General features: G+C 49.7%; 2 protein-coding genes across 6 annotated transcripts; both read right to left on the bottom strand.

The window, feature by feature from the left end:
* Positions 1 to 217: 217 nt before the first annotated feature.
* On the bottom strand, positions 218 to 6,397 carry ECM1 (extracellular matrix protein 1). Of its 3 annotated transcripts, none has more exons than XM_025354648.1 (10): positions 5,732 to 6,397; positions 4,426 to 4,476; positions 4,245 to 4,346; positions 4,008 to 4,088; positions 3,828 to 3,908; positions 2,812 to 3,134; positions 2,178 to 2,552; positions 1,440 to 1,660; positions 1,199 to 1,286; positions 218 to 773 (listed from the first exon to the last, which is right to left on the bottom strand). In XM_025354648.1, exons 1-10 carry the CDS (start codon positions 5,799 to 5,801, stop codon positions 543 to 545), a joined length of 1,623 nt encoding a protein of 540 aa, XP_025210433.1. In that variant the 5' UTR covers positions 5,802 to 6,397; the 3' UTR covers positions 218 to 542. The 3 variants fall into 3 exon arrangements, with proteins under 3 accessions (XP_025210433.1, XP_025210363.1, XP_025210508.1); XM_025354578.1 differs by having other exon boundaries at positions 4,008 to 4,175; positions 4,251 to 4,346; XM_025354723.1 differs by lacking the exon at positions 2,178 to 2,552.
* Position 6,398: 1 nt separating this feature from the next.
* Positions 6,399 to 27,589, bottom strand: TARS2 (threonyl-tRNA synthetase 2, mitochondrial). Of its 3 annotated transcripts, XM_025354331.1 has the most exons (18): positions 27,441 to 27,589; positions 26,909 to 27,105; positions 25,156 to 25,279; positions 23,543 to 23,667; positions 22,768 to 22,885; positions 22,617 to 22,681; positions 21,796 to 21,874; positions 17,939 to 18,085; positions 17,659 to 17,757; positions 16,820 to 17,037; positions 15,614 to 15,776; positions 15,251 to 15,388; positions 14,987 to 15,064; positions 9,761 to 9,861; positions 9,465 to 9,566; positions 9,218 to 9,290; positions 8,166 to 8,280; positions 6,399 to 7,066 (listed from the first exon to the last, which is right to left on the bottom strand). In XM_025354331.1, exons 1-18 carry the CDS (start codon positions 27,504 to 27,506, stop codon positions 6,918 to 6,920), a joined length of 2,157 nt encoding a protein of 718 aa, XP_025210116.1. In that variant the 5' UTR covers positions 27,507 to 27,589; the 3' UTR covers positions 6,399 to 6,917. The 3 variants fall into 3 exon arrangements, with proteins under 3 accessions (XP_025210116.1, XP_025210200.1, XP_025210286.1); XM_025354415.1 differs by lacking the exons at positions 17,659 to 17,757; positions 17,939 to 18,085; XM_025354501.1 differs by lacking the exons at positions 17,659 to 17,757; positions 17,939 to 18,085; positions 21,796 to 21,874; positions 22,617 to 22,681.
* Between the last annotated feature and the right edge of the window lie 241 nt (positions 27,590 to 27,830).

Raw genomic sequence — 27,830 nt, 5'->3', positions numbered from 1 at the left:
AGCGAGACTGCGTCTCAAGAAAAGAAACAAAAAGGATATTGAATGAAGGAAGGCATGGATTTTAAGGATCAAAAGTGAAGCTTTATAAATGTTAGGCTGGGCTGTGGCATTTTGGGGGCTCACCAAGGCCAAGAACCGTATCTTCTTTGAGTCCTAATAGCTAGCTAACAAGATGGTGCTCCTTTCAAAATGTGTGAATAAATTCAAGATGGCAAAGTGATGTCAAGCTGTTTAGTTATGGTCCCATCACACAGCCTGTGGAACATCTGCTCAGTGAAGGGGACAGGGCAGTGGGCCTCAGGGGCCAGGCACTGAAGGAAATACAGGCAGGCTTAGGAGGGTGTGTTTGTGTGTGTGGTGTGTCTGAAAACACCAGTGCCCTCCTGGGCTAGGACACCAAGATTCACTTAAAACACTGCGGGCGAGGCATTAGACAGACAACGAGGACACCAAATCCAAGAGGTGTTTACTGTAATGAGTGTCCAAAGGGGTGGGGTAGGGTGAGGTTCCCCCCATTTGACCCTCCAGGGCTCTGGGGTGACTCATTCTTCCTCGGGCTCAGAGGTGGAGCCGATATTTGTTCCTCCAATTGAGCCCTGCTCCCCCTGGCCCTTGGTGTTCTCAGTGTCTCCAGCCACTAGAGCCACATTCCTCAGATAATTGATGTTGAAGCAGTTGACCTGTTCATCCCCAGGACTCAGGTAACAGCAGAGGGCAGGGTCTTGCCAGAATTTACGTCGGGGACCACACAGATCATTGATGAAGGTTAATTTCTGATGAAGGAGAAAAATAAAACAGATGATGGGGTGGGGAGGTGGTCAAGGACAGATGTAGATACCTGGGTGCCCAAAGTCCCCCTTTCATCAGCTTCTACTGCTCTCTCCCTGATTCCCCTCCTGGGGCCCAAAGAGAGTACAAGCCTGCCTTGCACAGCTGGATTCCTTGTGACTGACAGATGTGTACATCTGGAAATGCCAGAAGTTTGAGGCCCAGAGAAGGCATAAATAGGAACTTAGAGATGGGGAGCAGGCCAGGTCAGAGTGAAGACTTTTCTGGAACCAAGAAAAAAACACCTCCCCCACTAGTCATTATAACTGAGGGCTGGTTTGAGGTACTAAAGAGAAGGGGTGGCCTGCAGTTCTAGCTCTTTCCCTTCCCTCCCCTGCATTCCTCTGGAGACTAGACTCCACACACTCACCTCCTCCTCTGCACAGCAGGCCTGTTCTGGAAATGGCAGGTCACAGCAGCGGGCGGTCATGTTGTGAATCAGCCCAGGAATATGTTTACTATGTTGGTGTGAAAGGGCAGGGGTTAGGGTCTTTGGGCATCTTCTGGCATCAGATGGGGTTGGGATATCATGATTTTGCTTTTCCCAAAGGTGTCCCCAAGGGAAGTTTACGGGAAAGGAAGAGAGCGGGGAAGGACTAGGCAAGACTTACTGCTTGGTGAGAACTCTTTGGTTTCCACAGAGGTGGCCCATGAGGTTGGGGGTGACTCGGCTGATGTCGATGGCCAAGATGTCCCGGTCATAGTTGGGGTACGGAGCCCGACGGGCAAAGCACTCATCCCGAATAGGGCTGGGAGGGTGGCGGCAACATGAGTGGTGGTGGGTCTTCACGGTATACTCCCGGTCACAGTATTTGTCAAGGGTATCCTCCCACTGTGGGCCAGAGACAGGAAAGTTAGAAGCTGGACACTTGGCCCCTTCTCTCCTGACCATTGACTTCTCTTATTGCCCCTGGCAACTAGATGAGGGGCTCCCAGCCCCAGGGGCCCAAAGGGGATGGCAAAGAAGTAGAGGGTTAGGAGGCAATTGTTGATGTGTGGGCTTGGGAAGGTGGATGGGTGGAAGCCTGGATGAGGTTCCAAGCTGGCGCCGGGAGATGAGCTGGAACAGTGGTTGGAGAAGGTCAGGTGAGGCCAGAGCTGGACAGATGGATGGATGGTAGACAGGTGCATGTGTGGGTCATGAGTGGAGGAGGCCAGAAGTGTAGTACCAAGCTCGAGATGAACAGATTCAGGTGACGAACACAATGGATGGACGGACAGCCACAAGCAGATGAACGGGTGGACGCACTCACAGCAGGGTTACATGGATGGACGGACCGGCAGGATCAGAGGTCGAAGATGGGCAGGCAGGCAAACAGGCTCTCGGGGAGGCTGGGACGCCCACTTACGGCTTTCCATGTACAGGTGTGATTGTTCCCCTGGCGGCAGCAGCGCTGGAACTCCCTCTCCAGCCGGATCAGTGCCAGCAGCTCCCTTTGGAGGGGGTCAGTAGCTGGCAGGTTGCGTGGCACAGAGCGGAAGCGCCTCAGGTGGCATATGTTTTTGATATTGTCCAATGTGGGCGCCCCAGGGGGGAAAGGCAGCTCAAGACCCGAGGAAATATCAGGCTGATGGCTGGGGCAGGCCCGGAGCTGGTAGTGTGGCTGGGGAGCTTCCTCCTGGAAGCAGGAGAACCGAGCCTCCCCCTGCTGCGTGCAGCACCAGTGGGGTCGGGTCTTGACCGAGAACTCGGCCTCACAGAATCGGCTCATTGCTTCCTCCCACTAGAGCAAGAGGGGAGGATCAGCCCACTTTCCACATTCCTGCCTTGCTCCCAGGTTCCAGGAAAGGACCCTGGGCAGGCAGATAGAAAAGAAACAGTGGTTGTCCTCTGCTCCCCTGGCACACTGGGGAGGCCCAGGGTAGGGCCAGTGAATGGGACCTGAGGTTCCTCCAGACCCAGGCCTAGTGCTCTAACCCTTAAAACACACATACTGTCTGGGAGTTCAAGGACACCCCCCGGCATCAAGAACCCAACCTTACCACAAGTTTGGCACACTCTAGGCGGTTTGTGTGGCTGCGGCAGTGGCAGCAGCGGGAATATCCAATCTCCAGGAAATTGAGGGTCTCACCCTGGCGAGTGAGGTGGGAGTAGCCGGACTGTGGTAGGTTCCAGGGACCATATACCACATGCTGACGGTCAGGAAGGCAGATTTGGTTCAGATTTTCTGGAGAAGGCCGCCCAGGGGGGAAGCCATCCAGCCGGTGGCCCCAGCCCCCTTGGGACTGGCCCTGTTGGCAGTGCTGGGCTGCATTCCAGGACTCAGGTTCTGAATGGCTCTGGTCCCCAAACGGAGCTGGCATTCCTGGAATGGGGAAAACAGTGGGAAGCGGGGACATGTGGAGGAACCCACAAAGGCTGGATGAGCTGAGAGGATTGAAAGAATCCAGGATGGAGGAGAAAGTTTTGGGAGGATATAAGGGAAATGAGGAAGAACAATTTGTGGCTCTTCCTTTTAAAATAACTAAAAGGAAAAGAGAAGCAAGGTGTGAAAGGTGTCAGCTCACAGCCTGCCCCCACCTCCTCCTGCTTCTCAGGGCTCGGGCTTATTGCTCCTCTCCCCAGGGTCCTGAGCACTAAGTTAGGGGGATGGACAGACCAAAGCTGTCACTCACCCTCTCTCGGCATGGATCGTATGATTATCTCCTCCTGATATAGAAGAGGTGGGTCTACTGGCGTGGAAGGAGTAAGCAAAAGCCATGTTGGGATGGCCATTTCAAGCAAAGAAAGCCTGGCTAGTTTACATACACAAAGAAGAACTCAGCAGAGAAGCAAGTGAAAATAGATGCTTTTTTTGCGTATTTAATCACATAAGTTTCTAAAACAGGTATATCCTCAGTTTTACAGATGAAGAAACAAAGGCTTGGAGAAGTATGTAACTTACCCAAGGTTATATAACTGGTGAGTGGCAGAGTCCACCATCTTGTCTGCCCCCAGCCCATGCTCTTGGGGAAGGCCATGGGGTAAAGGTGGGTAAAGAAGAGAGGGGGCTGCTTACCTTCTTTCTGTTCACTGGGCTGCTGGAGAGAGGGCAGCTCTTTTTGGAGGGGGACAGCTTCCTGAGATAGAGGGGGACCCACTGCAAGATAGGGGTGAGGGCACCAAGGAGCAGGGATCAGCCTGGTGCCAACAGGATCCATAGTGGGACAGAGGTGAGAGAGGGTGGGCAAGTGCTCACCTTCCTTTTCAGCAGGGAGTTGGGCAGGCAGCAGCTCTTCCTGTTGGATAGGGGTGGCCTCCTGAGAGGGAGGGGGCTGCACTATAGAAGGGGGAATGTGTGAGCAGCCCATCCTTTCTCCTAGCCAGGGCTGGGAGAGGGGGCGAGGGCCTCTTCCCTCCTTTCCATCTGAAAAGTGGCACGTAGGGCAGATTAGAAACCTGGAGGATCACTGAGGAGGGCATGGGGTGACCTTACCTTGACTCTGTCCCTCAAAGGGAGGGCCATGCTGAGAGGTGTCAGGGTGATCCATGAGGAGGCTTCGGGATAGGGGTGGGGAGGGGGGAGCTGCGTAGCCAACTAGAGGCAAGAGGGGAGACATCAGAGCCTACGATGCCTGCTGGAGTCCCAACCCCATGCTGCTCCCCCAAACTCTTACCTTCTTGAAAGTGCTCTGGCCTCAGCTGCCTCTGCCCTGTAGCCTTGAAGCCTGGAAGGAAGAAGGGCAAGTCAGGGGCCGCTGGGAGGGCCTTCCCTGGACTTCAGCAAGGGATGGGGAGGCTGTGGAGATCAAGAGTGTAGGAGAGACAAGCAAGACACGAGATGCCCCTCTGTATTCACCTGCCCTGTGTCCCTTAATCCTCTCCCAGCCCCAACACACCTAGACATAACCAGCTGGGTTCTGAGAAAGCCTGTGGCGTTCTGATAGCTCCACCTCTACTGGCTCAGAGGCTGGGCCTAAAGGGAGTATGGCATATGGGATTGGGGAGGGAGGCCCTCATTTCCTCTGCCAGCGTCTTTCCCTCAGGGCTGTGGGTTGTCCTCCCCAGTCTCTCCTGGGATGAGTCTCTAGCTTTCAGAGGAAAAAGTCTAGACCTTGAGCTGGTTGGAGCCTACCCTATCCACCTCCTCCACCCACCCTCCTACTCCAGGCCCTTGAAACATCTTTAGGCCTTTGGCTAAGGAGGCTTCCTGAAGGTTGAGTACTTCCCCTTCAGCCAGTCTCAGCTCCTCCTTAGTTTAGGTCTCAATTTAGGGCCTGGGGGACTGGGACAGGCACAGGGAAGGGAGTCACTTGTAGGTGATCTGCAGACACAAAAGACCAGGAGCTGGGAAGAATGATGACATGAGGCTTCACAGAGAAGCAGACAGATCTGCTGACATCCTCAGCAACTTCCCGCAGGAGTGCCCTGGCTGTTTTTTTTTCCTTTTCTTTTCCTTTTTTTCTTAGTTTCCACCCATAGCATTGAGGGGTTCCTGTTTTGTTCAGGCATGAAAGCAGATAAAGAATGTGTTTGTGCTGGATGGAGGGTGGCTCTGTGGATGGACACCCCTCAACTCCTCTAATCAGACAGGGAGCCCGTCAAGGCTTGCTGGGTCAACAATCCGGTTTTGAGCAGCCTGGGGGCCCCTTTTCCCTCCCTTGCCTGTCCCACCAGCCCCCTCCCTACATCCTCCTCAGCAGGAGACCCTCACTCTGTGAACCCACCCCGACTCAGTTGTCCCTTTGACTGGGATTCTGTGTTTCTTGGCAGCAGTTTCTAGGAGCCCCTCTCCTTCTGTGCCCCTGCTCTCTGCCTCCTTGGTTAAAGGCTCCAGTGGCCCGGGCCCACTTTGGGCCTGCTCAGAAAAGGCAAGTCAAATGGAGAATCACTCTGCTAGTGATGAGCCATCTGGGATGCCTGGACCCAAACCCCTGCCATGCAAGCCCAGACCCTCTCCCAAGTGCTGACCCTCCAACTCACCTCCCTCAGAGGCAGCAGAAGCAATGGCCAAATAGGCCAAGACCAAGGCTGCTCTGACTGTAGTCCCCATCCTGGGGCGACTGACCACTGGACACCCAAGGGTGGGTCCTCTCAGGCAAGTCTGGATGTGAAGGGCCAGCTGCTGGAGCTTGTCTGGTGGCTGTTACTGTCGTGAGCTTCAGGACCGGCTCTTCTTTTATAATTGTCTGGTGTGATCTCCCGCCCTCCTCAGCTTCCTGCCATGACTCAGTCCCAGCTGCTCCTCCTCTGGAAGCCACTCCTCCAAAAGTCACCCTGAAGCCTCATCAGAGAATTGAGAATGGGACTGACCAGAGGAGAACATTCTTATGACCCTCAAGAGAAACTGATTCAGAGAATCAAAGAGCAAGAGGTGTTTAAGCCCCTAGTTTGTGCCTCAGTTTCTCCATCTACATGCTGCCTTCTGTGGAGAGGGGATCTGCCAAATCATGAACTGGGGTTGGGGAAACAGGGCACAAAGGAATTTACAGGGGGGAGCAGGACACCTATCCAAGGGATCTCCCCTACCAGTGTGAGGTCTGGACTGTCCCTTTTCAATTTCCCTAACTCTCTGGGACAAAAAAGAGGGAGACAAAGTGGAACATCCTTTTATCCCACCTCTCCAGAGTCAGAGATGAAGACATATGACCAGCAGCTTCCAGTATTTATTTATTTGTTTGTTTATTTATTTAGAAACGGAGTCTCGCTCTGTCACCCAGGCTGGAGTGCAGTGGCGCGATCTCAGCTCACTGCAACCTCCACCTCCCGGTTCAAGCAATTCTCCTGCCTCAGCCTCCTGAGTAGCTGGGACTACAGGCGTGTGCCGCCACGCCCGGCTAATTTTTTGTATTTTTAGTAGAGACACGGTTTCACTGTGTTAGCCAGGGTGGTCTTGATCTCCAGACCTCATGATCCATCCGCCTTGGCCTCCCAAAGTGCTGGGATTACAGGCACGAGCCACTGCGCCTGGCCCAGTGTATTTTTTTTTTAGTTTCATTCTCCTCATATCCAAACAGCTACAGCTTCCCTCCCTTTGTGGGGTCGCCAAACCAAGTCTCTTTTCAGGAGAGCAGACACGTGCCTCCACGCAGTTCTGAGGTTCTGGGGTCTCCCATGTGAGGGAGGCTGATGGCTCTCGCAGGTTTTTGCCTCATCTATGTACAAAGGCTCAGAAAATTTCTTCGGCATTTGGGACCCTCATATTCTGTAGCTCCACCAGTCGCTGCACAGCTTCAGGCAAGTCCCACTCCCCAAGGCGACGATTATCTCGAGTCCGAATGTTCACTGTTCTCTTACTTTGCTCTTTCTGGCCAACCACTGCAGGTAGAGGAAGTTTGGGAACCTCAGGGCAAATTCATCCACATGGGATAGTTTCTTTTGCTCTGCAGAAACTTGAGAGACCTAAATCTTTAGGAAGGGTGGGAGCAGAGCCCAGATATGGTTCACAGAAAGGAAGTATTCAGCTGTGCCTGCTAAATACTAAATGACCAGTCTTGCTTACCCTGAGGAGACAAGGAAATGCTTCAGTCCCCATGGGCCTTATCGCTTCTGGTCAGGAGCTCCAGGGTCACAGACATTAGAGTCAAGCAGAGAAAGACAAACACTGAGAACCCCACAGAGAGAAACTCTGTGTGTGTGTGTGTATCTGAAGGGGGTATTAGAGGAAGGGGAAGGTGGCAGGAGTGGTGTGGCCTTCACGCTGTCCAACCTCCCCGCAACCACTTCTGACCCTTAGAACAGTTTCCTCTCATTAGTCCCACTCTGGCTCTTGGTGTCTGTTAGGGCTGGATTCACAGAGTGAGGCGCCTCTGCTGAGGAGGATGTATGCAGGGGCTGACTGGGCGGTAAGGGAGGGAGAGGGGCCATGTGCAGGTCCATGGGATTGTGGCACAGCTTGCTGTGGGTGCTTGTGGGACGAGTGGGGTGTGCAAAACTCAAGAATCAGGTAATCTGGCTGAGGAGTTTCTGCTCCTTGCCTTTGAGATAGAGCTCTGAACCCTGGAAAATGAAAAAGGGAGCATGGCAGTGCCAGAATTTTCTCCCTAAGGCCCTTCTCCTCATCCCTTAGGGCTGATTCCATCTAGGTCTAGAATAAACAAGGGTAATTAACATCATATTAACCCTCCTGTCCCTTTCTCTCTGATGCTCCCTTGGTTAATTAACCTAACAGACACTAACAGCTAGAGTGGAGTTAAAAAAAGGAAAACTATTTTTAAGGTCAGAAGTGGTTATGGGGAGGGCAGGGCAATGTGAAGGAACACAGGGCCCAAATGAGTCAGATGTCCTGAATCCTGGCTCCTACCTGCTCAGGTAATGAGCCCCAATTAACCCAAATATGCATTATCAGACTTGGTAAACTTAACAGCAAGAATGCAGACGGCAGGTGGGAGAACATCGGCTCTGAGGTTCAGCTTACCAAACTGAAAATTGTAGTGGGCAAGCTGGGCCCGGCGGATTCTCCGGCTGAGGGTCAGTCCACAGTCTGCATCCAGGTCACTGACCAGTCCTGCAGCCCGCAGGCTCTGCTGTGCCTGCATCAGAGGTTTGGTGACAGGAAGTTAATTTACTGGAAAGCTGAGGAGCTAGAACAGTCTGATGCTCTTTTCCCTCAATTCTCCCATCTGTTCCTCCTTTCCCTGCCTCGGGGCTCTCCACTTCTCACCAGCAACCTCTCCTCATTTCATCTCCACATTGAGGCCTCCTCCCCATTCATCCCCAGCCCCACAACCTTTCCGTCTGCCTCCTACTGGAGATGGCCCCCCAATTATTCCCTGGGCTTTGCCTCCTAGCCACTGCTCTACCCAACCAGCTGTTCAACTCTAGTACCATCCATATCCTCAATTCTCTCTAGAAAGGAAAAACTGTGTACTCAATCCCACTTTTGTGCCAAGTGCCCTTTTGGCGGCTTTCAACATTTGTTAATTTGTTTACTTTTCATACATCTCTACAAGGTAGGGATTAATCACATTTTTTTTTTTGTTTTGTTTTTGTTTTTTTTTTTTTGAGACGGAGTCTCGCTCTGTGGCCCAGGCTGGAGTGCAGTGGCCGGATCTCAGCTCACTGCAAGCTCCGCCTCCTGGGTTTACGCCATTCTCCTGCCTCAGCCTCCCGAGTAGCTGGGACTACAGGTGCCCGCCACCTCGCCCGGCTAGTTTTTTGTATTTTTTTTAGTAGAGATGGGGTTTCACCGTGTTAGCCAGGATGGTCTCGATCTCCTGACCTCGTGATCCGCCCGTCTCGGCCTCCCAAAGTGCTGGGATTACAGGCTTGAGCCACCGCGCCCGGCCTAATCACATTTTTTAGATACAGGATTTCCAGCATCTAGGACAGCAGCCACTTGAGCCCAGTCTTGTGGCTCCAAGGGCTGTGCTCCTTCCTCCACCACCCGTGTGGCCTCTTCCTGCCCACTGCAGGGCACCAGACTCTACTGGACCTGCTTCTGCCCCCTCCCTTGCCTCAACTCCTTACCTCCCTGGCATATTCCTCTTGCTCAGTCCCCACAGGGATAACCACCACCTGGAACGGGGACAGCCACAGTGGCCTGATAGGGAAAGAACAGATGATGGCAAATTAGTCACTCTGGCTCTTGCCAGTAGTGTGGTTGTACAGAGCAGACTAGAGAAGGAAAAAGGCTGGCATATGAAGGGCGACAGGATCGGGAGCATAAACTATCTGGTTTGGGGCCAGAACAGAAATCCAGGGTCAGAGGTCTCACCATTTCCCCCCGCAGCTTTCTGCCAGCACTCCCAACAGTCTTTCCACAGAACCGAGCACTGCTCGGTGAATGAGGACTGGACGCTCCAGGGCACCCGCCTGCCTTGAAAGGAAAAAGGGGAGTAGATGGAATGGTGGAAGTCTCACAAATTGTGTACCCAAGATCACCTTCCAGTTTTTAAGAAATATTCAGCTCTGGCACGAGAGGGTGTAGAGGATTTGGTTTTTAGGGCCAAAGGCAGAAGGACCTATTCCATGCACTGTCAAGGGAAAAGAGGATAGGGCAAGGCTTTATACCCCTTATACTGGAGGTCAAATCTCAGGGGCAGTTGGAAGTCAAGCTGAATTGTTCCACACTGATGTGGCCGGCCCCGGGCATCATGGAGGTGCACATCAATCTACAGGAAACAGATGGGAAGGCATGAAATAAGCCAGAAGCATTATCCAGAACCACTATCCTCCATTACCTGTGCCATCCCACCCTTTAACCTACCCTCATCCCGGGCTACTACCCTCATCATAGCACCCAGCACTATCATACGCTACCCCTCCACTTCACTCTACTCATCTCACTCTGGCAGTAGTTCTCAGCAGCTCTCTCCACTTAATAATGATGTTATAATATTACCACACGTCCACACCCTGGCCTCTCAATTCCTTGAGATGAGCTCAGAGATCTTCACCAGCACCCATTTATGGCTACACCCTTTATCCTGTCCTCTCCCTCAATGGCTGTACCTCTGAAACAGTCCATCAGACACCCTACTCTGATTACTGTCTCTTGGTCAGCTAGCTCTGACAATTATTCCTTTTTTTTTTTTGAGACAGAGTCTCGCTCTGTCACCCTGGCAGGAGTGCAGTAGCACAATTTCAGCTCACTGCAGCCTCCACCTCCTGGTTTCAAGCAATTCTCCTGCCTCAGCCTCCTGAGTAGCTGGGACTACAGGTACATGCCACCAAGCCCAGCTAACATATATATATATATGTGTGTGTGTCTGTGTGTGTGTGTGTGTGTGTGTGTGTGTGTATTTTTTTTTTTTCAGTAGAGATGGGGTTTCACCAGGCTGGTCTCAAACTCCTGATCTCAAGTGATCTGCCCACTTTGGCCTCCCAAAGTGCTGGGATTACAGGTGTAAGCCACCACACCCGGCCATAACAACTATTCCTATTAATGGCACTTCAACTCACAGGTTCTTTAACTCCTCTTTTTCTCTATGATCCTCAGGCCCCTTCCACCTTTGTTTCTTTCCCCATGAAGCTGTACCATTTTCCCTAGTTCCCTTGTACCATTCGTTGTTCTTCTGCACCTTAGCCTCCTACATATTTGACCCTGCAACAGAACTGCTCAGTGCTGCCCAATATGTCACAAACCACACAGATGCAAATGCAGAGATTGATGCCACCACGGAAGTCAGTATTTCGAGATTCAGCTGGTCCCTGGCTGCTGCCAGCAATCCTTTGGGTTGCCCTAATAAGCTCTATGCTCTGTTCTCCTCAGGGGTTTTCTAGCTTTTTGCTCTCTCTTTTTTTTTTTTTGAGACGGAGTCTCGCTCTGTGGCCCAGGCTGGAGTGCAGTGGCCGGATCTCGGCTCACTGCAAGCTCCGCCTCCCGGGTTTACGCCATTCTCCTGCCTCAGCCTCCCGAGTAGCTGGGACTACAGGCGCCCGCCACCTCGCCCGGCTAGTTTTTTGTATTTTTTAGTAGAGACGGGGTTTCACCATGTTAGCCAGGATGGTCTCGATCTCCTGACCTCGTGATCCGCCCGTCTCGGCCTCCCAAAGTGCTGGGATTACAGGGTTGAGCCACCGCGCCCGGCCTTTGCTCTCTCTTTTTATAGCAGTATCTTAACCAGCAACTTATTAGACTGATTCAACATAATACACACTTTATGCACTTTATGACTCTTATCTCTGTAACCTTAAGCACAATGTTTAACCTCTTTCAATTTTTTTCTTAGTAATAAAGATATTTTATTTGCCTACTATTATTGCTGAAATAAATCAGAAGACACATTTTCATTACTGTTAATATTTTAATTTACTAACTACTTATTGAAGCAGCTAAATAAATACCATATACTGGAATAGACACTTGGGACATAAAAATGAGTAATACACATATTACCTGAATAAAAGACCCCAGCACAGTAAACAGCAACTTTGAGTACTCAAAAGATTTTAGCCAGGCAAGGCACATGGCTCACTCCTGTAATCCTAGCACTTTGGGAGGCCGAGGTAGGCGGACCACCTGAGGTCAGGAGTTCGAGACCAGCCTGGCCAACACGGTGAAACCCCGTCTACTAAAATTAGGAATATAAAAATTAGCTGGTGTGGTAGTGGGTGCCTGTAATCCCAGCTACTGGGGAGGCTGAGGCAGGAGAAATGCTTGAACCCAGGAGGCAGAGGTTGCGGTGAGCCAAGATTGTGCCACTCCACTCCAGCCTGGGCGACAGAGTGAAACTGCGCCTCAAAAAAAAAAAAAAAAATTAGCTGGGTGTGGTGGGGCACACCTGTAGTCCCAGCTACTTGGGAGGCTGAGGCAAAAGAATTGCTTTAACCTGGGAGGTGGAGGTTGCAGTAAGCCAAGATCCGCTACTACACTCCAGTCTGGCAACAGAGCAAGAGTCTGTCTCAAAAAAACCTAAAAATGCCAGGCAAGGTGGCTCACGCCTGTAATAATCCCACCACTTTGGGAAGCCAAGGTGGGCGGATCATCTGAGGTTGGGAGTTCAAGACCACCCTGGCCAACATGGTGAAACCCCACCTTTACTAAAAATACAAAAATTAGCTGGGCATGGTGGTACATGCCTATAATCTCAGCTACTCAGGAGGCTGAGGCAGGAGAATTGCTTGAACCCGGGAGGCGGAATTGCAGTAAGCTGAGATTGTGCCACTGCACTCCAGCCTGGGTGACAGCAAAACTAGGTCTCAAAAAAATATATAAAAATAAATAAAACAAAACAACAAAAAAAAGATTTTAGCTATATAACAGTTTTTGAGTAATTTCCTTTCTCTCTGTATCTTTTAATTTATTTATTTTATTGAGACAGGGTTTTGTTCTGTTATCCAAGCTGGAGTGCAGTGGCTTGATCATAGCTCATGCAGCCTCAAAATCCTGGGCTCAAGTGATCCTCCCACCTAAGCCTCCTGAGTAGCTGGGACCACAGGTGCCCACCATCACACCAAGCTAATTTTAAAATTTGTTTTAAATTTTTTGTAGAGACAGCCGGGCCTGGTGGCTCACGCCTGTAATCCCAGCACTTTGGGAGGCTGAGGCGGGCAGATCACGAGGTCAGGAGATCGAGACCATCCTGGCTAACACGGTGAAACACCGTCTCTACTAAAAAAAAAAAAATACAAAAACATTAGCTGGGCATGGTGGTGGGCGCCTGTAGTCCCACCTACTCAGGAGGCTGAGGCAGGCTTGCAGTGAGCTGCCAAGATCGAGCCACTGCACTCCAGCCTGGGCGACAGAGCAAGACTCTGTCTCAAAAACAAAAAAATTTTTTTTTTTGTAGAGACGAGGTCTTACTCTGTCGCCCAGGCTGGTCTCAAACTACTGGATTCAAGTGATCCTCTCAGCTCAGCCTCCCAAAGTGCTGGGATTACAAGAGGGGGCCACCACGCCCAGCCTTTTCTTCATATCTTCAGTCCCCTCACTGACAACTCTCCTCTTCTCCACTCTCATTTCAGCAAATGATCCTGCCTCAGGAAGAATTCAGATAATTGATACCATGGGATGGGAAGAGCCTCAACTTCCTGTCACCATGCCTATAAACTTCCTTGCATCTACCTTCAGTCTTTCCTTCCACCCTGGATAAAATGGCAATGGTGATCCCTTCTATGAAGGTTTCTCAATCCCACCTTAAACCTCTCCAGGAACTTCCCTTTACTACAACTTCTTTTATAAATTCAACCTCTCCCTCCAAATAGACTTCCTCTCATCATAGCATTTATTTTATTTTTCATTTTGTTATTATTTTTTTGAGATGGAGTCTCACTCTGTCGCCCAGGCTGGAGTGCAATGGTGCAATCTCGGCTCACTGCAACCTCCACCTGCTGGGTTTACATGTGCCTGTCACCACACTGGGCTAATTTTTGTATTTTCAGTAGAGACAGCATTTCACCATGTTGGTCAGGCTGGTCTCAAACCCCTGACCTCAGGTGATCCACCTGCCTCAGCCTCCCAAAGTGCTGGGATTACAGGCATGAGCCACTGCACCCGGCCTGTTTTATTTTTATTTTTTGGGACGGAGTCTTCCTCTGTCACCTAGGCTACAGTACAATGGCGTGACCTTGGCTCACTGCAACCTCCGCCTCCCAGGTTCAGCGATTCTCCTGCCTCAGGCTACCGATGAGCTGGGACTACAGGTGTGTAACACCTCACCCAACCAGTTTTTATATTTTTAGTAGAGATGGGGTTTCGCCAAGTTGGCCAGGCTGGTATCGAACTCCTGACCTCAAGTGATCCACCCACCTCAGCCTCCCAAAGTGCTGGGATTACAGGCATGAGCCACCACACAGGCCTCATTTATTCACCTTCTAACCCCACCCTCAGGCCCTACTTTACTGAAAATGGTCCTTTAAAATCCATCACCCTTTTTACTAAATCCAGTGGACACTTTTCAGTGCTTTTTTTCCCTTGACTTCTTTTTTTTTGAGACAGGGTCTCACTCTGTCACCCAGGCTGGAGTACAGTGGGGCACAATCTCAGCTCACTGCAGCCTCTACCTCCTGGGCTCAGGTGATCCTCCCATCTCAGCCTGCTGGGTAGCTGGGATCACAGGCACAAGCCACTGCACCTGCTAATTTTTTTTTTTTTGGTAGACACAGGGTCTCCCTATGTTGCCCAGACTGGTCTGCCGTGTGTTTTTATCCCTATCCCCTCTGCCTACACTGTTCCCTCCTGAAACACATCTTTACTTGGCCAACACTCACCTTTCAGACTGGAAAGTGATTCCTGCAGGAAACTTTTTGTAACCTCCCGGAGTAACGCTAACCCCAGCTAACGTGCTCTCTTGCATGGATCTCGCAGCACTGACATGGCCTATTTAACTCCAATAGCCCTCACTAGATTGCAAATGCCAAGAAGGCAGAAAATATCTTGTTTTTCTTTATATCCTACATAACTTAAAAAAAAATTTCTTTGTGGCTGGGTGCGGTGGCTCATGCCTGTAATCCAAGCACTTTGGGAGGCTGAGGCGGGTGGATTGCCTGAGGTCAGGAGTTCGAGACCAGTCTGGCCAACATGGTGAAACCCTGTCTCCATTAAAAATACAAAAAAATTAGCCAGGTGTGGTGGTGTGCACCTGTAATCCCAGCTACTTGGGAGGCTGAGGGAGGGGAATTGCTTGAACCAGGGAGCTGGAGGTTGCAGTGAGCTGAGATCACGCCACTGCATTCTAGCCTGGGTGACAGAGTGAGACTGTCTCAAAAAAAAAAAATTATTTGTATCTATTAAATATTTACTAAAACAAAGCAAAAAATAAATAAATACAACAATAACCAGGGTTCCAAGCTTACCTTAGGTCCATAGAAGGCACCATCTCCAGAGTTGAGGTCCCAGGGTTCTCCAAATTCCTTCAGGGCCTGTTGAAGGACCTTTGAAGGAATGAGACAAGAGTGGAATAGAATACATCATCTTAGACTTCAAAAGCAACACATCTGGTCGATCCCCAACAAATGACCCACTCACCAGATGCCTCTGAGAACCTTGGTTACTGTATTCTCCACTCCTTCCCACCAGAGAGTGGTTTATCTGCCTCTATTTCTGTACCTCCTACTCACCTGTTCGGCCTGGTCCCAAAGGCAAGGGTCCCCCAGGAAGCCAGATGGCCGGGTGGACAGTGCCAGGCGGAAGGAGAAGCCAAGAATGGCATAGACGGAACGGAGAAAATCAAGACAGCTTTGGATCTCTGCTTCCAGCTGGGGGCAGGAAATAAGGGTCAGTGAGCTGTGAGCCAGCTAGAGATCAGGGATGCTGGCAGTTTGAGGAAAACAAAGGGCAAAAACAGAGAGGAAGCAGAAGCAAGCTAGGGGTAGAATGTAGCTGAATTATAGTACATACAGGGGGCAAATAATCAGGGGTTTGCAGGTTCATAGGGAGAAAGGTGGTTTAGAAAAGCTTTGGTGGAGCCAGGGAAAGGCCACCTGATCTGTTGTACAGAAGATGTGAGCGTCATCCTGCTGGAAGCATCGCAGTCGGGTCAGTCCCCCCAGACCACCAGAGGCTTCAGCCCGGTGTAGGGCCCCAAAGTCAGCTAGTCGCAGGGGCAGTTCCCGCCAGGATCTGGGCCGGTGGGCGAACATCAGGCTGAGGTTGGGGTGCAGAGGAGTCAGGGCCATAGGGAGGACTAGCCCCCGAAGACTGCTCCTCCACCCAATCTGCTTGCCTACCTTCTCTGCACCATCTGCTATAGCCCTCTCCAACCTCACCACATCCTCCCACTGAGTCCTGTCAATCCCACTCATCACAGTCTGAGCCCTGCGGTTCAAAAGTGGATTTCTCAGTAACACAATAACAGACATCATTTACTGTTTCCCTGTTCTGTGATGGTCACTGAGCTGAAGGAGGAGCCTTAGATAGCAACTTTAAGGAGACTGAGACCCAAAGAGGTAAAATGAGTTTCCCAAATTCACATGGTTAGCTAGAGGGAAGATTCTAGGCTCAAATCAGGTGTTCCAATACTCTTTCCAAGGTACTGTCTTTTTTTTTTTTTTTTGAGACGGAGTCTCGCTCTGTTGCCCACGCTGGAGTGCAGTGGCGCGATCTGGGCTCTTGCAAGCTCTGCCTCCCTGGCTCACGCCATTCTCCCGCCTCAGCCTCCCGAGTAGCTGGGATTACAGGCGCTGGCCACCACGCCCGGCTAATTTTTTGTATTTTTAGTAGAGACGGGGTTTCACTGTGGTATCTATCTTCTGACCTCACGATCTGCCCACCTCAGCCTCCCAAAGTGCTGGGATTACAGATGTGAGCCACTACGCCTGGCCTCTTTTTTTTTTTTTTTTTTTTGAGATGGAGTTTAGCTCTTATTGCCCAGGCTGGAGGGCAACGGCATGATCTCAGCTCACCACAACCTCCGCCTCCTGGGTTCCAGCGATTCTCCTGCCACAGCCTACCAAGTAGCTGGGATTACAGGCATGTGCCACCACGCCCGGCTAATTTTGTATTTTTAGTAGAGACAGGGTTTCTCCATGTTGATCAGGCTGGTCTCGAACTCCCGACCTCAGGTGATCCGCCCGCCTCAGCCTCCCAAAGTGTTGGGATTATAGGCATGAGCCACCACGCCCGGCCCGAAGGTGCTTTCTATTATTTAATATTTAGCAACTTGATTGTAACCCTAGCTCCCAGCTTACCAGTGTGCAGGGCAGTTCATGGGCTTGAGGGCGAGTATATCTGTGGTATGCCTGGTAGAATCATCACTCTGGGAGCTGGCAGGCCTGTCAGAGCCTGAGGGCTGCACAGCAAACATGTCTTCCTGATAATGCTCCCAGTGCCCTGACTGTTCCCAGAGTTTAGTAGAAAACAGTGTGGGAGTTTTCACCTCAGAGAAACCACGACGGGCATACTCAGCCTGGAGAGGAGGGTACAGAAATGGAAGGTCAGAGTAACTGGAAGGAAACCAGGTAGGGTGTCAGCTGTGTGATCTTCCTGGGCCCTCAGGCCATGCTGATTGCAACCACAACCTATTAAATACCATGTCCATCTCTATGCTCCCCAACTGCAGATCACACAATTGTAGTATTAAAGGTCACCAGCACTTTCAATATTTATGGTTATGATTCCAAACCACCCCCCTCTTTTTTTTTTTTCTCTTCAAGACAGAGTCTCACTGTATCACCCAGGCTGGAGTGCAGTGGCTCAATCTCAGTTCACTGCAACCTCCCCCTCCTGGGTTCAAGGGATTCTTCTGCCTCAGACTCCCCAGTAGCTGGGGCTACAGGTGCTGCCATCACACCCAGCTAATTTTTTGTATTTGTTTTAGTAGAGATGGGGTTTTGCCATGCTGGCCAGGCTGGTCTCTAACTCCTGACCTCAGGTCATCTTCCCGGCTTGGCCTCCGAAAGTGCTAGGATTACAGGAGTGAGCCACCGCGCCCGGCCCCAACCCCCATCTTTTAACACAAACACCTTAGCTTCTTCTAGGCCCTCAGCCGCACCCTGGTCTTCTTTCCTCTAGACCTGGGTCCCCTTACCCTGATAAACGCCACTAGTGCATTATACACCCTTGTCCCTCGTGGCAGGAAGAAGCAGCTCCCAGGGCTCAGTTCATGGAAGAAGAAGAGCTCCTGTTCCTGGGGTCAGGAATAGCAATATTGGGTCACTTCAAGGGCAAGGAGGTGGCTTTGGAACTCAGAACAACTGACGGAGCTGCTCAGTCTATGTGACTGAACCTGCTCCCAATTTCATAATCAGGTTGCGTCATCTCTCTCCAACCCTTATCACCATCCCTCCCTATCTTCCCAATCTCTGTACCTTCCCAATGCGCCGGTGGTCCCGCAATTCTGCTTCCTCCCTCCATGCTTCCCAGGCCCTCAGCAATTCTGTTGTGGGGAAGGAAATCCCTGACACTCTCTGCAGTGTCTCTGGGGCCCCTGAAGACTTCCATAAGGATGATGAGTTCTGTGTGAGGACATAGGGGATCAAAGGAAAGATGAGGACTGAAGGCCCCCAACCTTTTTCAAGACTCATATGATACTCTCAGTGTTAAGTGTCACAGGTATGCCTCTTGACAACTATCCCACCAGTAGGATGAACACCTCCATCCTCTAGACACCCTTCTCCTAGATTACAGTGTTAAAATTGCCTGACTCTTGATTCCTACATACAACCTGGTCAAACCTAACCTTACCTTGCCATCTTTGTTTCTCCCCATTCTCACTACCCCTTTACTTATTTCCTTCCCATTCTAATCAATGACTGCTTAGAGGAGTAACCATAAGCTCTGGTCAAATGTCACTTTATTCCTCCATTTATCAATATCCTATACAGCTGCTAGAAAAGTCAGCCTTCTATACCATATCCCATTCCTGGCCACATGAAATCCAAAAGCCTGTGCCTGCTGTCTCCTTTAACAATACTAATGAAAGGCCGGGCACGGTGGCTCACACCTGTATTCCCAGCACTTTGGGAGGCTGAGGCGGGTGGATCACAAGGTCAGGAGTTCGAGACCAGCCTGACCAACACGGTGAAACCTTGTCTGTACTAAAAATACAAAAATTAGCCAGGCGTGGTGGTGCGCGTCTGTAATCCCAGCTATTCAGGAGGCTGAGAGTCGCTTGAACCTGGCAGGTGGAGCTTGCAGTGAGCTGAGATTAGGTCACTGTACTCCAGCCTGGGCAACAGAGCGAGACTCTGTCTCAAAAAAATAAAAATAAAATAAAATAAAACTGTTAAACAGTACTAATGAGAAACAGCCTGTGTGTGTGTGTGTGTGTGTGTGTGTGTGTGTGTGTGTGTGTATCTATCTGTCACCCAGGTTGGGGCACAGTGGCGCGATCTCGGCTCACTCCAAGCTCCGCCTCCTGGGTTCACGCCATTCTCCTGCCTCAGCCTCCTGAGTAGCTGGGACTACAGGCCACTGCCACCACACCCAACTAATTTTTTGTATTTTTAGTAGAGATGGGGTTTCACTGTGTTAGCCAGGATGGTCTCGATCTCCTGACCTCGTGATTCACCCACCTCAGCCTCCCAAAGTGTTGGGATTACAGGCGTGAGCCACTGCGCCTGGCCCCTGTATGTATATTTTTTGAACCAGAGTCTTACTCTGCTGCCCAGGCTAGAGTGCAGTGGTGTGATCTTGGCTCAATGCAACCTCTGCCTTCCAGTTCAAGCGATTCTCCTGTCTCAGCCTCCTGAGTAGCTGGGACTACAGGTGCACGCCACCACGCCCAGCTAATTTTTTATTTTTAGTAGTGATGGGGTTTCATCATGTTGGCCAGGCTGGTCTTGAACTCCTGGGCTCAAGTTATCCGCCCAACTTGGCCTCCCAAAGTGTTGGGATTACACATGTGAACCACTGCACCTGGCCAACAGTCTATATTTTACAGCACTTTTTAACTTTTCCTTTCTCCTGCATTAGTTGGTTTTCATTATTTTTTATTTATTTATTTATTTTTGAGACGTTGTCTCGCTTTGTGGCCCAGGCTGGAATGCAGTGGCACAATCTCAGCTCACTCTAACCTCTGCCTCCTGGCAGAGTTCAAGTGACTCTCCTGCCTCAGCCTTCTTGGTAGCTGGGATTATAGGCGTAGGCCAGCACACCCAGCTAATTTGTGTATTTTTAGTAGAGACGGGGTTTCAACATGTTGGCCAGGCTGCTCTTGAGCTCCTGACCTCAAGTGATCCGCCTGCCTCAGTCACCCCAAAGTGCTGCGATTACAGGTGTGAGTCACCACGCTTGGCCTGGTTTTCATTATCTTTATGAGGTGAATTTACTGGTAGGACAAAAAGGAATTAATAGGCTCATTTTACAGATGGGGAAAATAAGTAAGATTTACCCAAGGCCACTGCGCCATAGGGTTTCGCCATGTTGGCCAGGCTGATCTCAAGTGATCCACCCACCTTGGCCTCCCAAAGTGCTGGGATTACAGGCATGAGCCACCATGCCCAGCCTAAGTTCAGAGCTTTTTGCTGTACACTTCTGCATTTCCCCTTGCTCCCTTGCAACTCATCCCATTCCATTTAATAACTCATCTTGTCCAGAACAGTATTTTCCTTTTTTTTTTTTTTTTTTTTTGAGATGGAGTTTTGCTCTTGTTGCCCAGGCTAGAGTGCAATGGCATGATCTTGGATCACCACAACCTCCACCTCCCGGGTTTAAGCGATTCTCCTGACTCAGCCTTGCGAGTAGCTGGGATTACAGGCATGTGCCACCACGCCCAGTTAATTTTGTATTTTTAGTAGAGACAGGGTTTCTCCATGTTGGTCAGGCTGGTCTCGAACTCCCGACCTCAGGTGGTCCACCCACCTCGGCTTCCCAAAGTGCTGGGATTACAGTTGTGAGCCACCATGCAGAACAGTATTCTCATAAAAAGCATGCCCTTCACTAAAGGTATTCTCCCTGTGCCTGTCAAATGGTGTTCATCTTCCTCCTGGACCACGCCCCCTCTCTCTACGACCCTTCCCTGTATAACCCATCCAGCTTGCTCATACCCTCCTTCTCCACCCCCCTTAATAATGACGTCATATTAGGGCATCTGAATTGGCTTCTGGGCCCTAGTAGGCTGTCCAGTATGTGCCATCAAACTGGGGTTTTTAGAATGTGGGGACAGGCCGGGCGCGGTGGCTCAAGCCTGTAATCCCAGCACTTTGGGAGGCCGAGATGGGCGGATCACGAGGTCAGGAGATCGAGACCACCCTGGCTAACACGGTGAAACCCCGTCTCTACTAAAAAATACAAAAAACTAGCCGGGTGAGGTGGCGGGCGCCTGTAGTCCCAGCTACTCGGGAGGCTGAGACAGGAGAATGGCGGGAACCCGGGAGGCGGAGCTTGCAGTGAGCTGAGATCCGGCCACAGCACTCCAGCCTGGGCAACAGAGCGAGACTCCGTCTCAAAAAAAAAAAAAAAAAAAAAAAAGAATGTGGGGACAAAGTTTCTTTCTCCTGTATTCTCTGCTTAGCTTATGAGAGTAAAGAAAGGGCTCACAGGGCCAGGCGCAGTGGCTCATGCCTGTAATCCCAGCACTTTAGGAGGCCGAGGAGAGAAGATCACTTGAGATCACCCTGGCCAACATGGTGAAACCCTGTCTCTACTAAAAATACAAAAAGTAGCCGGGCGTGGTAGTGCCCACCTGTTATACCAGCTACTCGGGAGGCTGAGGCAGGAGAATCGCTTGAATCTGGGAGGTGGAGCTTCCAGTGAGCCGAGATCATGCCACTGCACTCCAGCCTGGGCGACAGAGAGAGACTCAGTCTCAAAGAAAAAAAAATTTAAAAAAAGGGCCGACAGAAAGGATCACCTTCAGATTCTCCTGCTCATCCCAGTGAAAACAGGAATGTTTTTTTTTGTTTGAGATGGAGTCTCACTCTGTTGCCCAGGCTAGAGTGCAGTAGCGCAATCTCAGCTCACTACAACCTCCACCTCCCAGGTTCAGGCGATTCTCCTGTCTCAGCCTCCTGAGCAGCTAGGACTACAGGTGCCCACCACCACGCCCAGCTAATTTTTGTATTTTCAGTAGAGATGGGGTTTCGCCATATTGGTCAGGCTGGTCTCAAACTCCTGACCTCATGATCCACCTGCCTTGGCCTCCTAAAGTGCTAGGATTACAGGTGTGAGCCACCATGACCAGATGAAAATAGGAATCTTAACCTAACTCTGTTCCACAACTGACCGATAGCAGCTTCAGTCCTCCAATCTGTCCAGTATGCCGAAGGTGGGGGCCCTGGCAAAGGTCAACCAATGTGCCACACCTGGGAGAAAGAAGAGGCCAGTTAGTGCTTTTCAGAATCTTTAGCTTCTAGCTTTCTCCCTCTCATGGTCTTTAGCTGACAGAAAGAGGTGAAGAGAAAGGAACTGTCCTACTGAGAGGGCAATGGCAGCTAAAAATCAATTCTCCGGCAGGGCGCAGTGGCTCATGTCTATAATCCCAGCACTTTGGGAGGCCAAGGCGGGCAGATCACAAGGTCAGGAGTTCAAGACCAGCCAGGCCAATATGGTGAAACACCGTCTCTACTAAAAATATAAAAATTAGCCAGGCATGGTGGTGCACACCTGTGGTTTCAGTTACTCAGGAGGCTGAGACAGAAGAATTGTTTGAACCCGGGAGGCAGAGGATGCAGTGAGTCGAGATCGTGCCACTGCATTCCAGCCTGGGCGACAGAACGAGACTCTGTCCCCTCCAAAAAAAAAAAAAAAAATTAGCCAGGCATGGTGGCACATGCCTATAATCCCAGCCACTCTGGAGGCTAAGGCAGGAGAATCACTTGAACCCGGGAGGCGGAGGTTGCAGTGAACCGAGATTGCGCTACCGCACTCCAGCCTGGGAGACAGAGCAAGACTCCGTCTCAAAAAAAAAAGAAAAAAAAAATCAATTCCCATTCCCATTTATTTTCTGGATCAACATAAATTATCTTCTTTCTTCCCTTATCACATTTCTGGCCTTCTTCAATGCTTCCCCACCTCTCCATTTGCTTTAATCTTGACAACTCTTACCCATATACTGTTGCTGTTGGACCTGTCACTCTCTCCTCGATCAAGTGAAGCTTAAAGGGGTTATCCTGGAAAAAGGTAGAAGGGAGATTGAAGAAAAGTCTTTATTCCCACAAAGATGTCCTGGAAGAGCCACCTCTTCCCTCCACTCCACCTTGAACAGCTGGCGAAGCTGATCCCGTGAAGCCTCTAGCCTCCGGAAGGGTTGAGCAGCAGCTGTAAGTTCCTGGCAAATCTGCTCCAAAACAGGCAGCTCTGAGCCCCGGATTGTCCTGGAAAGAGGAGAATTGGTTGGGTTGCATCCTATGAGGTACATCAATCACCTGGGTGACAAACCTGTTGGCTAGGGGGCAAGGTCCTGTCCTTCAGGATAAATCTAGAGTTATAGGCAAAAACAGACAAACTCAGAGAAAATATAAATAGGAAATCAGGTAACAGATATTACAGCTGGAGAAAAAGCTGTATGCATGAAGTTAAAAGTTGAATGCAGGAAATCTGGATGGACAAAGTTAGAACAATAGTAATGAGGGAGATTAAGTAAAACTTGAATTTATGAAAGCTAACAAGTAACAAGGTAAGTTGTTTCTTCTTTTTCTTTTTTTTTGAGAGAGTGTCTTGCTTTGTCACACAAGCTGGGTGCAGTGGTTAAGATCATGGCTCACCATAGCCTCAACCTCCCAGGCTCAAGTGATCCTTCCACCTCAGCCTCCCAAGTAGCTGGGACTACACGTGCACCAGCCAAGAAGGTAAATTTCAAGCAGAGTTAGAAGAGGGACATGGACTAGCCAGAAGGAGGTACTGTCATAGTTGAGACCTAGAGAAACCCCCCTCCTCCAGCTTCCTCCTCCAAATGGAGCAAGCCCAAGGCCCCTGAAAAGAGCCTCAGAAACCATCCCAGAATCATTCTCCTCCTTCCTTTCATTACTCACCTCCCGTTTCCCAGGAAGAAATCATGGTAAAAGCCATATTCTGTACTTGGACCTCTGCAGAGAACAGCACCTAGGAATTGTTCAGCTGCTGCCCCCAGGACATGGGTGCTGGAGTGCCAGAACACCTGGGTTGACAAAAAAGGGGTTCACAAGTTCATAAACTTGTCCCTAACCTCTAGATCTCTTAGCTCTTCTTCACAAAAGCTGATAGGAAAACTGGTATGGTTCTTCTAGGAGTAACTACCACAAAATGGGGATCCTAGATTTTGGGGATCTACTAAAAAGTAACAAGCTTAAAAAAAAAAGGGCTGGGCGCAGTGGCTCATGCCTGAAACCCCAACACTTCAGGAGGTTGAGGTGGGTGGATCATCTGAGGTCAGGAGTTCGAGACCAGTCTGGCCAACATGGTGAAATCGTCTCTGCTAAAACATACAAAACTAGCCAGGTGTAGTGGCGTGCGCCTGTAATCCCAGCTACTCAGAAGGCTGAGGCAGGAGAATCACTCAAACCTGGGAGGCGGATGTTGCAGTGAACCGAGATCATGCCACTGCACTCCACCCTGGGTGACAGAGTGAGACTCCATCTCAAGAAAAAAAAAAAAAAGACTGAATAGAAAAGAAAGAAGGCCAGTATCTTTTCTTCTTTCAGTGTATAGAAGCTCCAGCCCCACCCCTTAATCCTTGGTGCTTTCCAGTTGCAAAGTATAGAAGCTGGAGGCCAGTCAGTCTTCTGCTGCTCCTGTAAGCTTTTAGGGCTTCAGAATAATTTTTTTTTTTTTTTTGAGACGGAGTCTTGCTCTGTCGCCCAGGCTGGAGTACAATGACGCTATCTCAGCTCACTGCAACCTCCGTCTCCCAGGTTCAAGCAATTCTCCTGCCTCAGCCTCTCAATTAGCTGGGATGACAAATGCTCACCACTACACCCAGCTAATTTTTATATTTTTAGTAGAGACGGGGGTTCACCATGTTGGCCAGGCTGGTCTTGAACTACTGACCTCAGATGATCCACCCGCCTGGCCTCCCAAAGTGCTGGGATTACAGGCGTGAACCACGGTGCTTGGTCAGAATATGCTATGTTCTTAAGACAGTGGTTACTTAGGTCTCGTTTCTGTCCCATGAATCTAGTGCGATACAACTATTCCTCTTGGATTTGGTCACTATTTACACATAGATGGCAGGAGAACTCTTGTTTTTCTGGATCCTAATAGGCGAGGTCTGCATTACCTGAGCTGACATGAAGAAGACAAGGTGGGGAGGTGACCAGGTTGTGTGCTCAGCTGTATAAGCCATGTGAGAATTGAATATACACTACAGATGACTTATAATGTACGTGCTCAGAAGTTGAGGAGGCTGAATTTACATATTTATCCTTTTGTTTTTCAACAAATCATCTCTCTCCCTTTCACTAGCACAAATGTTTGCTTAATAGATCGAAGCTAAGTTAAAAACTTTCACCATAAGTTTCCTAACCAGAAACAGTCAGTCAAGATAGTCTGTGATAGACTTCTTCCCAACTGCAAATGGAGAAACTGAGGCAAAAGAATAAAATGTTAGAATTTCCTGCTATAATATCTCTTGGTTTAGTAGTCACTGCATTCCTGATAAGAAACTTACTGCTTTCCCCTCTGGGGAATCGAATGTCAGAAATCTGAGGTCAGAATCTGTCTCCAAGGGCCGCTCCAGATCATAAGGTTCTCCGTTCACTTGAGCAGCCACTGCAGTATCTGCCAGTGTTGAACTTCAGCAGTAGGAGGTGGGAATGAAGAAAAAGACAGGGTTACAAGGCACAAAAAGGAAAATACCACATGTTCTGATTCCTATATGGGAGTTTAAAAAGTTGATCTCACAGTGGTGGAGAATAGAGTGATAGTTACCAGAGGCTGGGAAGGATGGGGGAGGGGAGATGAAGAGGTTAGCTAATGGGTACAAAAATAGAGTTAGACGGAAGGAATACGCTCTAATGTTCCACAGCAGAGTAGGGTGAATACAGTTAATAATAATTTGTTGTATGTTTCAAAATAACTAGAAGATTTGAAATGGTCCCAATACAAAGAACTGATAAATGTTTGGGGTAACAGATATCCTGAACACCCTGATTTGATCATTACATATTGTATGCATGTATCAAAACATCACATATACCCCGTTCATATGTTCAATTATTATGTATCAATTATTAAAAAGTAAATTAATGATTTAAAAAAGACAGGGTTACAATCCACAGTGGGGAGAAAGTTGCTCATCTCTCAGCAACTGTAAACTTGCAAAGGTGAAATGAGTTACCAGAGCAACAGAAGCTTTCATTTCTTTCCCCAATGAAAGGACAGAGACTCTTGATGCAGAAACTAATTCAGATAAAACAAATCTCAGGCCGGGTTTGGTGGGTCATGCCTGTAATCCCAGCATTTTGGGAGGCTGAGATGGAAGGACTGCTTGCGCCCAGGAGTTCAAGACTAGCCTGGGTAACACGGAGAGTGAAGGGGTGGCCTGCCCCTCCACATCAGTGGGCGTTTCTTGTTAGGTGGAAGGAGAGACTTGAGAAAAGAAATGAGACACAGAGACAAAGTATAGAGAAAGAAAAGGTGGGCCCAGGGGACCGGCACTCAGCTTACAGAGGACCCACGCCTGCACCGGTCTCTGAGTTCCCTTAGTATTTATTGATAATTATCTTTACCATCTTAAAGATAAGGGAGTGGCAGGACAGTAGGATCATTTTAGGGAGAAAATTAGCAGTAAGACATATGGATAAAGATCTCTGTGACATGAGTAAGTTCAACGGAAAATGCTGTGCCTTGATATGCATATGCAAACATCTCCATAAACCTTTTAGCAGCATTGCTCCAGCAAGTCCCGCCAGCAAGTCCCACCTTATGCCATAAGGCGGTTTTCTCCTATCTCAGTAAACAGCGTACAATCGGGTCTCACACCAAGATGTTCCATTGCCCAGGGACGGGCAGGATTTTTAACCAGCAAGCTGCCTTCAGGCACTTGTTTAACAAAGACACATCCTGCGCAGCCCAAAATCCATTAAACCTTGAGTCACCACAGCACATGTCTCTTGCAAGGACAAGGTTGGGGGTAGGGTCACAGATTAACAGCATCTCAAATACAGAACCAAATGGAATCTCTTATGTCTACTTCTTTCTATATAGACACAGTAACAGGCTGATCTCTCTTTCTTTTCCCCATAGGAGAGACCCCGTCTCTATAAAACAACAACAAAAAACAAAAACAAAATCTTCGGGAAAGGTTATCTTGATGGGGATGGAACAGAAACAAGCAGACCAAGTTTTCTTCCCCTGCTCAAGTGAAGAGAAAGTAAAAGGGCAGAAGGATAATCCTGGTAGTTACAGGATGGGCCTGTTACCTGATCTGCCGGGCTAGTTGGTAGGGGGTTGTGTTCCATGCCACAGCATCAATTTTCTGGCCTCCAGGAAGTGATATCTTAATAGTCCGGGGTTCCTTCTGTGCTATGCTTGCTAATCTCTTTACCTGAGCAGACCACAGCTCCTCAAAAAGGCCAAGCCGCTCTGCCAACCAGCGTGGAGGGGTCGACACAACTGCCTGGAGGGAAAGATATATTAGCAGGTAACACACGTCCCATCATTCTTTCTTAGAATTGGGGATGATGGCACTTTGGGATGGTAAAGTGGACTTCGTCCGAATTCCTACTCTTTAAGGGGACTGGGTGATACAGGACCCTACGCTGGGGGCCCTTCAAGCTCTGCGCTCCCAGACCGCTAACTCGAGAATTAGATAACGAGTTTAGAGACCTTTTCTGGGGACTCGGAGGACCAGGGAGAGGAGGAGTGACATGAGGCTGGGTTAACATAAAAATCTGGGGACTTCGGCTGGGCTGGGTCTGATGAGGATCGGAACTTTGGGGGTGCCTCACGCACCGTGTGTAGCCTGCAAGCCTGTAAAGCTTGGAGCCGGAGCCGCCGCCACCTCTGATACAGTCCCATGTTCCTTCACACGCGTGCCTACATCCTCAGATTATCGCCGCTTCTCCTACACATAATTCTTCATTGGTTTGTGGTCCAACAAAGTCCGTGTCTATTGGTTACTACAGCTGCCACTCTAGTCTGGCACCACCTCCAGGAACTCCAAAGAGGTACACCCCACACAGCACAAGCAGCGGTGTGAGTGGTTCCGGCTGACCGGAAGACCGAAAGTGTAACACACCCTCGCTATGCCCCCCCCAGACCCGTGGCGTTTCAGCTGAAACCCAAAAATAGCAATAATGCGTCCTGTGGCTTTGAGGACAAGGGTAGGTGAACTTTTGAGGG

The sequence above is a fragment of the Theropithecus gelada genome, chromosome 1, assembly GCF_003255815.1.
Source record: "Theropithecus gelada isolate Dixy chromosome 1, Tgel_1.0, whole genome shotgun sequence".
Taxonomy (NCBI): domain Eukaryota; kingdom Metazoa; phylum Chordata; class Mammalia; order Primates; family Cercopithecidae; genus Theropithecus; species Theropithecus gelada.
This window is presented reverse-complemented; position numbering and strand designations above follow the sequence as displayed.

Bases quoted from the DNA above. Each gene is read 5' to 3' on its own strand.
- ECM1 (XM_025354578.1), bottom strand. From the start codon at position 5,801: ATGGGGACTACAGTCAGAGCAGCCTTGGTCTTGGCCTATTTGGCCATT. The intron at 3,909-4,007 runs GTGAGCACTTGC...CCTATCTTGCAG, and splicing joins ACTCCCTGCTGAAAAGGAAG to TGGGTCCCCCTCTATCTCAG. The intron at 774-1,198 runs GTGAGTGTGTGG...CTCCTTCATCAG, and splicing joins CCTGCTGTGCAGAGGAGGAG to AAATTAACCTTCATCAATGA.
- TARS2 (XM_025354331.1), bottom strand. From the start codon at position 27,506: ATGGGACTGTATCAGAGGTGGCGGCGGCTCCGGCTCCAAGCTTTACAG. The intron at 17,038-17,658 runs GTAAGGGGACCC...CCTCCTCTCCAG, and splicing joins CACTAGTGGCGTTTATCAGG to GCTGAGTATGCCCGTCGTGG. The intron at 15,777-16,819 runs GTAAGCTGGGAG...CCCCAACCTCAG, and splicing joins ATGAACTGCCCTGCACACTG to CCTGATGTTCGCCCACCGGC.